The 12,054-nt window shown below is 49.2% G+C and overlaps 1 protein-coding gene across 1 annotated transcript; it reads left to right on the top strand.

The window, feature by feature from the left end:
- The first annotated feature begins 2,358 nt into the window (after positions 1–2,358).
- S100a11 (S100 calcium binding protein A11) lies at positions 2,359–9,376 on the top strand. Its single transcript, XM_004667055.2, has 3 exons — positions 2,359–2,408; positions 7,443–7,596; positions 9,091–9,376. The coding sequence occupies exons 2-3, from the start codon at positions 7,450–7,452 to the stop codon at positions 9,244–9,246; spliced, it is 303 nt and encodes a 100-aa protein (XP_004667112.2). The 5' UTR covers positions 2,359–2,408; positions 7,443–7,449; the 3' UTR covers positions 9,247–9,376.
- Positions 9,377–12,054: the final 2,678 nt, after the last annotated feature.

Genomic DNA, 12,054 nt, shown 5'->3' with positions numbered 1-12,054 from the left:
AGTGGGCTATTTTCTTTTCCTTTCTGTCTGGGTTTTCTTTTTTAATTTTTATTTATTTATTTTTAGCTTACTTATAATTTTCAAGCAGAGAGGGACAGACAGACAGAGAGAACAGGCACGCCAGAGCCTCCAGCCGCTGCAAATGACAGATGCATGCACCACTCTGTGCCTCTAGTTTTAAGTAGGTGCTGGGGAACTGAACCCAGGTCGTTTGGCTTTGCAGGCAAGCACCTTAACCAGTGAGCCATCTCTCCGGGCCCCTGGGTTTTCTTTTGAGTCACATTCCGTAGCCCAGGCTGGCCTGGAACTCACTCTGTAGCTCAGACAGGCCTCCAAGTCACAGTATTCCTCCTGTTTTTCGGCCTCAGGAGGGCTTGGGTTACAGGCAAGAGCCACCATTCCTAGATTCAAGTGGGTTTCTAATCGAGGGGGAGAAATCGTGGGTTTGCAGTAGCTGAAAGAAGAGATGATTTGGCCTGGTGCACGGAGCCTGGGAGGCGGACAGCAGGCAGCTATCATGTCACAGAACAGTCATATAAGCTGGGAGAAGTCGAGGGGTCTTGTCAAAAACATAACGAAGTTCTAGACCTAAGATTAGGATGTTTTTTGTTTTTTTTTTAATATCTGTTTATTTACTTATTTGAGAGAGAAGATGAAGGAGAGAGTGAGAGAGACAACATGGGCACGCCAGGGCCTCCTGCTGCTGCAAACGAAATACAGACACGGGGGAGCTACTGTGGGCATCCGGCTTTACGTGGCCACTGGGGAATCCAACCCAGACCAGCCCTCTTGAGCCGTTTCTCTAGCCTCCAAGATTGGGTTTTGTCTGAGCTCTGCCAGTTTTAAGTTTGAGAGAAGGGTGGCAATCATCACCACAATTAAGCTGCTCGTGGCTCACTCCAGTCCCCCGGTATTCGAGAGGCAGAAGCAGGCAAGTCTCCAACTGGAAGCCAGCCTAGGTTATACAGAGTTTCAGATTAGTCTCAGCTACCTAGCAAAACTCTTGTTTAAAAAAAAAAAATTACTGTTTTGGGATGGGGAGATGGCTTGGCGTTAAAGGCATTTGCTTGCAAAGCCTTTTGGTCCAGGTTCTATTCCCCGGCACCCTTGTAAAGCCAGATGCACAAAGTGGGCGCGGTGGTGCATGCCTTTAAGAGAAGCCAACAGGCAGAGGTAGGAGGATAGCTGTGAGTTCAAGGCCACCCTGAGACTACACAGTTAATTCCAGGTCAGCCTGGACTAGAGCAAGACCCTACCTTGAAAAAGAAAGAAATCACCACTGTTCATTAAATATCTTCAGTGTGGCAGAGTAGCTAGCCCTGGCTCCTAGGGAACTTTGCGACAATGGGACCCACAATCATGTTAAAAAAAAAAAATTCTTGAGGCTGGAGAGATGACTTGGCAATTAAGGTGCTTGCTTTGAAGTCCAAGAGCCCAGGTTCAGCTCTCTAGAACCCACATAAGGCAGATGCACAAGGCGGCACATGCATGTGAAGTTCATTTGCAATGGCCAGAGGCCCTGGCACCCCCATTATCTCTCCAGCTGCCTCTTTGTCCCCCCCCCTCATAAAGTAAACAACTAAAATATAAATTATAGTCTTGGGCTGGAAAGATGGCTTAGTAGTTAAGGTGCTTGCCTGAGCAGCCTTAGGACTCATGTTCAATTCCCCAGTACCCGCATAAGCCAGATGCACAAGGCGGTGCATGCGTCTGGTGTTCATTTGCAGGGACTAGAGACCCGCATTCGCTCTCTATCTGCCACTTTCTGTCTCTGTCTCTCTTTCTTAAATAAATAAATAAAATGTTTTTTTTTTTAAACTGAGCACGCTTTTAATCCCAGCACTCAGGAGGCAGAGATAGGAGGATTGCCATAAATTCGAGGCCACCCTGAGACTGCATAGTTAATTCCAGGTCAGCCTGGACCAGAGTGAGACCCTATCTCGAAAAACCAAAAAAATAAAAATAAAAATAAAAATAAAATTTACTTATTTGAGAGAGACAGAGAGGAAGACAGCAGAGAGAGTGAGTGTGGGCATGTCGTGGCGGGGGGGGGGGGGGGCTTGCCTCAGCAAAGGAACTCCAGAAGCATGTGCCACATTGTGCAGGTGGCCTTACGTGGGTCCTGGGGAATCGAACCCCGGCTTTCAGGCTTTGCAAACAGCCACTGGGCCATCTCTCCAGCCCCCATCATCTTTCCAAAAGGACGCCCCGAAATGCAGAGTGCGCTGATGCAGGCAGGCGTGGAGGGAAGCCGCGGGGGGAGGCCCGCGGGCTGTGTCCGGGAAGCCAGCCGGGTGGGCGTGAGCTCGGGGCGGGGCCGGGCGAGGCCCTGGTCGGGCTGCCGCGGGCCGCGCCCCGCAGTCGTCCGCTCGCAGCCGCCGCCGCGCCCCGCTCGGTCCTTCGCGCAGGTAAGCCGGGCTCCGCGCGCCCCCTTCTCCCGGGAAGAGTCGGGGAGGGGGGTACAGCCGCGCCCCTCCGCAGGCTCGTCGTTCCCGGGCTGACGTGGCAGAAACGGGCCAGACGTCGATCTCTTGGGGAGACAGTCTGAAACGAGAGGAGACGCCCCCCCCTCCAGAAAGCCCCCAGAGCCAGAGCTGGTTTGGGGGGGCTGGGGGTATGCGGATTTCTGGGAGCAGACAGCAGAGAGTTTTCCAAGCCTGGACCAGCGAGTGCTGGAGGGGCGCGCGCTCGGACGCACGAAGCCGCCCGGGCCGCAGCCTGTTGCAGCAGGAAGGTGGCAGGAGGCCGGGCCTCCCCTCTTCCTCCTCCTCCTCCTCCTCCTCCTCCTCCTCCTGCTCCTGCTCCTTCCAGACCCCACCTGGAACTCTCTATGATCCCTCCCGGGGTACCTTCTCCCTTGTCCCTGGAAAGAAAGGTTGGGAAACTTCTGGGAGTGAGCGGGGCCCAAGTGGGTTTCCGCCCTGTCCCCAAGCTAAAATGGATCTTTTTTTTTTTTTTTTAATGTTTTTAGATTGGTTGAGAAAAGAACAAATGGTATGTGGGAATTGTATGAGAATCGGGCGGTATAAAGTAAACCTGATGGGCACAGCCACGCCCTTTGGTTTCTGTTTTCTGTCCTAAGTAAGCTGTCAGCCTACTGATGGGACAAAAATATTTACAGCTGTCCCTTTACCAAAAATAAAAATAAAAATAAAGACCTTGCTGACCCCCAGCTTTTAGTGCCTTTCTATATATATATGTATATCCCCTCCTACTTACCCTCACCCACTCCCTCCTTCCACACATGGAGAGAGACTTCGGAAAGGCAGCCCCACCCCGGTAACAACCCCCGGGAAGTGAAATGTCTGCCCCAGAAAAGGATGAGACCGTGAAACCCAGGCTGGGAGGGGGCTTGTTTAAGAAGGCAGTAGTGGGCTGGAGAGATGGCTTAGCGGTTAAGCGCTTGCCTGTGAAGCCTAAGGACCCCGGTTCGAGGCACGGTTCCCCAGGTCCCACGTTAGCCAGATGCACAAGGGGGCGCACGCGTCTGGAGTTCGTTTGCAGAGGCTGGAAGCCCTGGCGCGCCCATTCTCTCTCTTTCCCTCTATCTGTCTTTCTCTCTGTGTCTGTCGCTCTCAAATAAATAAAAAAATTAAAAAAAAAAAAAAAGAAGGCAGTAGTGTCACCCGGGCGTGGTGGCCCGCGCTGTTAATCCCAGCACTGGGGAGGCAGAGGTCAGGAGGATCGCCATGAGTTCGAGGCCAGCCTGAGACTCCATAGTGGATTCCAGGTCAGCCTGGGCTAGAGTGAGACCCTAACTGGGAAAAAGTATAGTAGAACTGTGTATATGTGACTTCTGGTTCATGCGTGTGAGAGTTTGGCTCTCTTAAGATGTTAAATGTTTAGCAAATCTTTACCAATTCTTTCACAATATCCGTTCGTGGTATTTTTCTCTTGGCTGTCACGGTGCCCACCCCCAGTAAAACTCCTCCGGAAGGTGTCATGAGGTGTGTGTGCCCGGCGGGGAGGGGTGTGGTTCAGCCGCTGCTCCAAGATGGGCAAAGCCTTCCCTGCCATCTCTAGGCCTCCCCGGGGCACGGATCCACGGAGCGCCGCTCTCCACCCTCACGCAGCCCCACTCCTGGGGTGTGATGACCCCGCCTGCCTCTGTTGCTGGGGAGAACTACCTCTGGGGCGGGACATGTTAATATTCTCCCTACGGCTGATAGCAATGGTTGTCAAAAAGAAGAAAATAGGGCTGGAGGGATGGCTTAGCGGTTAAGGTGTTTGCCTGCAAAGCCAAAGGACGTAGGTTTGACTCCCCAGGACCCACACAAGCCAGATGCACACGGGGGCGCAGGCATCTAGAGTTCATTTGCAGTGGCTAGAGGCCCTGGCACGCCCATTCTCTCTCTCTCTCCCTCTCTCCCTCTCTCTCTCTCTTTCTCTCTTTCTCTCTCTCTGTATCACTCTCAAATAAATAAATAAAAATAAAAAGTAGTGAAGAAAAAAAGAAAAATAGTCTAAATTGCAATCCAAGACTGATGTTCTGAAGGAAAAAGAAAAAAAAGAAGAAGCCAGGTGTGGTGGCGCATGTCTTTAATCCCAGCACACGGGAGGCAGAGGTAGAAGGATCACTGTGAGTTCGAGGCCACCCTGAAACTACATAGTGAATTCCAGGTCAGCCTGGGCTAGAGTGAGAGCCTACCTCTAAAAAAAAAAAAAAAAAAGACAGGGCCTTTGAAAATCACAGCAATTTAAATTCTACAAGGAAAACACCAGTATATTAAGAAAAAATTTTAAAGTCACAAAGCTGAGCTCCTTAGCCTGGAATATTCTCCCCAAATATGGTGTGCCCGCCCAGCCAGCTGTCCTGTGATCCACACATTAATAAGACAGTGTGAGGTTTTAGTTCTGAGCATGTTGTGCAAACATGTCTGTTTCTAGGTTGTGGCTTTTGGTTTGGGTTTTTGTTGTTTTTTTCTGTCCAAGCCTTAAATCTACCAACATTTTTCTCTCCTTAAGTAAAAGTTCCCTTTGGGGAAAAAAAAAATTCTTCAACTTTATGATTGTTGGGGGAAAAGAAAAAAATCTACTTCTAGAAAGTTCAAGTGCTCTAATCATTCCCAGATGCAATAGGCAAGCCCACCTTAGCTTCCAAGTAAAGGGCCTGGATGGACTGAGGGGAAAGATTGGGTGGAGGACCTCCTGAAGGCTCTGGTCAGTCTTTAGCTATTATTGATTGCAGGGCCTGGAAGCCTCCTGGGTCTAGGATCCAGGAAGTGGAGAAATTAAAGGCTAAATACTAGGTTGCGAATAAAACCATCCAAATAAATGATTGTTAATATCAAGAGAGACTGGCCGGGCGTGACAGCACACACTTTTAATCTCAGCACTCTGCAGACAGAGGTAGGAGGATTGCCAGGAGTTCGAGGACACCCTGAGACTCGGAAAACCAGAGAGAGCCGCTTCAGAGGAAGGGTGTGGCATGGCAGGGTCCCAGAAATCCTGCAGTTGCTACTCGAATCCGCCAGGGGGTGCTACAACAGCTCCTCGGTGCTGGGTCCCAGGTCCCAAGACGGCTGACTCAACCCAGTAGAATTTCCTCTTGCAATTCTGCCCTGAGAAAAGCAGAGTTCATAGCAGGATTTTAACTTCCTGCTCCTCCTGGTGCAACTGTGACTCAACTGTGTAATGGGAAGTCCCTGCCTGCCATCTCTGTGGGAACTGGCACCTGGAAGGAAAAAAAAAAAAAAACTACAGAAAGGAACGTGGAGGCCCAGGTGCTGGGTGGCCTCTGCTGGGGGAGCTCCCCTTTATGCCCTGGTCTGGACATACACAATCGAAGGTCTCTCTGTGGTTTCTGAGTGTGCTCACTAAACACTCAAGGTTGACCTCAAACTCCTGATCCTCCTGCCTCAGGCTTCCAAGTGCGTGCGTATCACCACACTTGGCTGAAATTCACTTTTTCTTTTTTCTTTTTTTTTTTTTTTTTCAAGGTAGAGTCTCCCCCTAGCCCAGGCTGACCTGGAATTCACTAGGCTGGCCTCGAACTCACAGTGATCCTCCCACCGGTGCCTCCCAACTGCGGGGATTAAAGGCGTGTGCCACCACACACACACACACCCCCGGCTGAAATTCACTTTTTTTGCACATCCAAAATGTTCTCATCTCCAGCCCAGCACACAATTACATCTGTGCTTCTTGTCATTAAGAAAATACATGAGGGAGGGAGGGAATTACCATGGGATTTTTTTAATAATCATGGAAAATGCTAATAAAAACATTTAAAAAAAAAAAGAAAATACATGAGGGGGAGGGAGGGTATTGCCATGGGATTTTTTTAATAATCATGGAAAATGTTAATAAAAATTTTAAAAAGAAAAAGAAAATGCATGAATTTCAAAGAGTTTGGTATTTTTTTTTTGTTGGTTTTTTTTTTTTTTTTTTTTGGTTTTTTGAGGTAGGGTCTCACTCTAGCCCAGGCTGACCTGGAATTCACTATGTAGTCTCAGGGTGGCCTTGAACTCACAGCGATCCTCCTACCTCTGCCTTCCAAGTGCTGGGATTAAAGGCATGCGCCACCACGCCCGGCTGAGTTTGGTACTTTTTACTGAACTGGCATTTCATTCGTTACAGTAGTCATTACCCAGTCTTAGGGTGCTTAATATTTTTAAATTTTTATTTATTATTTATTTATTTGAAAGAGAAAGGGGGGAGAGAGAATGGGTGCGTCAGGGCCTCCTGCCACTGCAAATGAACTCCAGACACATGCGCCCCCTTGTGCATCTGGCTAACATGGGTCCTGGGGAATCGAACCTGGTTCCTTCGGCCTTGCAGGCAAATGCCTTAACCGCTAAGCCATTGCTCCAGCCCCTGCAACACTGTGTAATCTCCAATCAATGCTTGGTGTTCGTATGTGGACCTATAGTTATACATAAATGTACTTACACCACCCGAGGCTACCACACACTGTCACCCTCGTCTAGACAGTCTGCTGCTTCCTCACCCTCTGTTCTCCATGGGCCCTTGCTTTGCTTCACTTGGAACAAACATACCCGAGGTGTGAAAGGGAAGCTCGTGGAATGTCACTTTCTGTGGCTGTCTTGGAGCTCTCTTCCTCCCCCAACCCAAAAAAAAAAAAAAAGACTCAGACCTTAGGAAGCTGCTTCATCCCAAAGCAGGGCTGAGATTCTCTGACGCATTCTCTAACGTTCCCCCTTTTTTTTTTTTTTTTGTTATTTTTATTTATTTACTTGAGAGTGGCAGACAGAAAGAGGCACATAGAGAGAGAAAGAGAATGGGCGCGCCAGGGCTTCCAGCCACTGCAAACGAACTCCAGATGCGTGCACCCCCTTGTGCATCTGACTAACGTGGGTCCTGGGAAATCAAGCCTTGAGCCAGCGTCCTTAGGCTTCACAGGCAAGCACTTAACTGCTAAGCCATCTCTCCAGCCCTAATGTTCCCATTTTTGACTGATCTCTGTATATTTTCCTTCAAAGGCAAAACATGTCCCACCCTACAGAGACTGAACGCTGCATCGAGTCCTTGATTGCTGTTTTCCAGAAGTATGCAGGAAGGGACAGGAAAAACAACACCCTCTCCAAGACGGAGTTCCTAGCCTTCATGAATACAGAGCTGGCCGCCTTCACAAAGGTACTGGTCCCCAAACTGCCCGTGGCATGAACTCGAGACCCCGGAAGACAGGCTAGGAGTGAATGATCGGCCGAGTCCCACTCTCCTGCCTCCCTCTCACGCACTGCAGGCCAGGGTGTCTGTCCACTTAGCAGCCCAGGCTGAGCCCCTGGCACCCGGGGTGAGGGCTGTGTAAGTTATAAAGAGCTTTGCTTTGAAGTGTGCAACCGGCACGGCGCCGGGAATCTTTCGTTTTGCCTCTCCGTGCGCAGGGAGAGGCATTGGAAATGCTATTCGGCATGGTAGAATCATTTTTGAACTACGTTCTTCTGCAACAAAGGCTGTCATGCAGTGCTGGCCAGTAAGACTTTCTGCAGTTACGGGAATAGCGTTCTAGATCCGCACTGTGGATATGCAGCACCTGTCACGTGGCCACACCAGAAACTCACGTGAAACATGAGTAGCGAGTCTAAGGGACTGGCTTTCTAAATTAATCAATCAATTTAAGTGTAAATATAGGGCTGGAGGGATGGCTTAGCGGTTAAGGCGTTTGCCTGCAAAGCCAAAGGACCCAGGTTCGATTCCCCAGGACCCACGTTAGCCAGATGCATGGGGGGGCACACGTCTGGAGTTCATTTGCAGTGGGTGGAGGCCCTGATGCACCCATTCTCTCTTTCTCTCTCTCTCCCTCCCTCTTTCTCTATTAAATAAATAAGTGTAAATATAAGTAGCGTGCATGCGTGTGCTCAGATGAGTGGAGACACCCTCTTTCCATCTCAGATCATTCAATTTTTGTATGGCTTATGTGTAGAAGTTGGGCGCAATGTTTGTGAAAAAGAAATGTATCCCACCTGTTTGACAAAGTTGACTCAACAGCCCTAACGTCACAGAAAGAACACTGGACGAGGGGCAAGGAAATCTTGGTTCAAGTCCCAGGTCAGTCATGGAGGCATATCCCGCCAACCCCTTGAGTCAATTTCTGCACATTGTACATGGGAATATCTGAGCTGGAGAGATGGCTTAGCAGTTAAGGTGTCTGCCTGCAAAGCCTCGGGATCCTGGTTCAATTCTCCAGGACCCACGTAAGCACAAGGGGGGTGCGTATGCATCTGGAGTTCATTTGCAGAGGCTGGAGGCCCTGGCGCACCCATTCTCTCTCTTTCCCCCTCTTTCTCTCTCTCAAATAAAGAAATAAACTATTAAAAAAAAATAAAATAAAGGAAGCCGGGCGTGGTGGCGCATGCCTTTAATCCCAGCTCTTGGGAGGCAGAGGTAGGAGGATCACCGTGAGTTCCAGGCCAGCCTGAGACACCATAGTGAATTCCAGGTCAGCCTGGGCTAGAGTGAGACCCTACCTCGAAAAACCAAAAAAAATAAAAATTAAAAATAAAAAAATAAAGGAAATGGGACTATCACTAGTTCTTTTCCTATACTTGCAGTGGGAAAATGAAGCGTGGTGTGTTCGAAAATGCCTTAAGCAGTACCGTATTAAGGGTCTTCCTGTTCTCTCTGCAGAACCAGAAGGACCCTGGTGTCCTTGACCGCATGATGAAGAAGCTGGACCTCAACTGTGACGGGCAGCTAGATTTCCAGGAGTTCCTCAATCTTATCGGCGGCTTGGCTGTAGCTTGCCACGAGTCCTTCCTCAGTGCTCCCCAGAAGCATATCTAACCCTCTCCTTTCTCTCCCAGCCACCCAGTCGTCACCTCCTCTTCCAGCCCGCACCTGAGAGCCCAGCCATATACCCCTCCCCACTCACTGCGACCGACAGAAATAAAACAATGTCCTTTCAGAAAACTTACACTGAGCGTCGGCTTCGTACGGGGGTGGGGGGGCATGTACAAGAGTGAAGCCATTCCCTGTAAACAGCAAGGGTGCCCCGTGGGTGTGTACACAGCGGTGACTAATGACACAACCGGAATCTCCAGCTTTCTCCCGGTTGCAATGATATCATTTGTTCTCATTCACTAAACTAACTGTCCGTCCAGCCCTTCCGCGGGTGTGATCCCAGGCCCTGAGGATTTAGTCTGACAATGGCTGGCCTTCACTTTCCAGTGGGGAAGGAAATAAGGCATAAAGCGATAAAAAAGGCTCTCCTTGTAAGGAGTCCCAGAAAGGAAAGATGGTGGTGGTTATAGTCAGCTTCACGCCGCTGGGATGAACCTCCAGACCAGACACAGTTACGGGAGGAAGGGAATTTCATTTGAAGCTTGCAGATCCAGGGGAAGTCCCATGATGGGGGAAGAAGCTGGTCCCCTTTCACAGGTCCATGCAGACAGACAGAAACGCCAGCAGCAGCACCTTGCCAAGCAAGCGCACTCCAGGAACCCCAGGCAGAGCTCAAGCACTCTGCGTGTCTTAGGTTGGAGTTCAGATCTGCCCAGTGATGCCTCCGCCAGCCAGGAAGCTCGAAATCCAAGCTTTAGTAAAGCCCCTGAATCTACTGGGGGACATCTATTCAAACCACCACAACGGTCGCCTCACAGGCTGGGGCCGTACCCTGCTGATGGGCCAAGATGACACGCTAAGATTCCAAGGAAAGAGGACATTCCAGGAGAAGGCGTGACGGGGCAAAAGTGAGAGGACTCTGGAAGGCTGAGGGGCATAGCCGGGGAGAGCTGGGCCCGGGGAGATGGCTCCACGGATAAATCACTTGCTTCGTGCTTGCCGCAAGCATGGGGACCAGAGTTCAGATCCCCAGAACCCATGTAAACCTGGTGGCCATAGTAGCTCAACATAATCGCAGCTGGAGGGTGGAGACCGAATTCCCAGTGAGCTCTGAGACCCTATCTCAGCAAATAAAACGGAAAGAATTAGGAAGATACCTGCTATCAACCACTTGCCTACCTACACACACACACCAAAAAAAAAAAAGATGGGAAGTGAGAGTTATCAATGCCTTCATGTTTGGGTTTCTCATCTATGACTAGCTTAAGCTGGTGTTATTGTCAGCTCCATGTCGCTGGGATGAACCTCCAAACCAGACACAGTTTATGGGAGGAAGGGATTCATTTGAAGCTCCCAGATCCAGGGGGAAGTTCTGTGATGGCAGAAAAGACTTGGCCCCCTTTCACAGATCCAAGCAGAGAGAAACCAGCACCAAAGGCAAGCATATATTGGCAGCAGACAGCGGAGACCCAGCCAGAACTGAAGACTTCTCTGCAAACCGACCTTCAGCATGGAATTCAGATCCGCTCCTGGGGATATCTTAGGGCTGGACCCCAGGATCCGTCCCCAGTGACACCTCTTCCAGCCAGGCACCTGGAAAGCAGCTTTTAGCAAAACATGTGCGTCTACTGGGGACATGCATTCAAACTAGCACAGCTGGTATCAACACTGGTTAACTTTTCTTTTGTTTTTTTTTTAAGGTAGGGTCTCACTCTTGCCCAGGCCAACCTGTATGAAGTCTCAGGGAGGCCTCGAACTCACAGCGATCCTCCTCCCTCTGCCTCCCGAGTGCTGGGATCAAAGGCGTGCGCCACCACGCCTGGCTTCTAGTTAACTTTTCTAAGCCCTCTAATAAAACACAGGAGAGAGCTATAAAGGTGAGAAAGTCAAGGAAGGATTCAGAAGACAAGATTAAATAGTATGGGGGGGGGGGAGGTATTACCATGGGATATTTTTTGTAATTGTGGAAAATGTTAATAAAAATTGTGAAAATAAAAAAATAAACAGAAAAAAGAAAGAGTAGGGGATTAGAGGGAAGTAGGTTTTAGCAGTGTGAGTCCTCCCCAAGAAGCCCAGGAGAAGTGTTTTCCAGAGAGCTACTGACTCCTTATCCATCCATGGGAGTTTTAACTATTAGCAAATAGATTTCTAGGTTAAAGCTTGTTCCTGTGTACGTTAAGTGGGATGGATCCGAACCACTTCTGAAGTGGTTTGGGGCTCTCACAGTCCAAAACAAAGGTCAGTGCCTCAAGCTAGCCAGTCTCATATTTTTCAAGTAGAATTGTAGCTTCCCCTTGGATGAGTTCTTTATCTGCTTAACAGCATATAAAAGGGATTAAAGGGGCTGGAGAGATGGCTTAGCGGTTAAGGTACTTGCCTGTAAAGCCAAAGGATCCAGGTTTGATTCTCCAGACCCACATAGGCCAGATGTACAAGGTGACACGTGCATCTGGAGTTCGTTTGCAGGGCCAGAGAACCTGGCACTCCCATTCTGTCTCTCTCTCTTTCATGTGCTCTATCTGCTTCCTTCTCTCTCTCTCTCTCTCTCTCTAATAAATAAAATATTAAAGAGAAATAGAGTCTGTAGTTAGTAAAAGTCTTCATATTCCCTTGGAAGTTGCATCCTGTAGTGTATGTGTGTGTTTTAAAAAAGCCATTATCCCAAAGAATATTGCTAGGCAAAAAATAGAAAAGTATCAGGCATATTAAGGTTATACAGGCCTGGCTCATTATTATTATTATTTTAATGAAGAAAAAACTCAAGCAAAAGCTGGGTGTGGTGGCGCACGCCTTTAATCCCAGCACTCGGGA

This window comes from Jaculus jaculus, chromosome 19 (assembly GCF_020740685.1).
Source record: "Jaculus jaculus isolate mJacJac1 chromosome 19, mJacJac1.mat.Y.cur, whole genome shotgun sequence".
Lineage (NCBI taxonomy): Eukaryota > Metazoa > Chordata > Mammalia > Rodentia > Dipodidae > Jaculus > Jaculus jaculus.
Note: the sequence above shows the minus strand (reverse complement) of the source record. Positions and strands in the feature narration are given on the sequence as shown.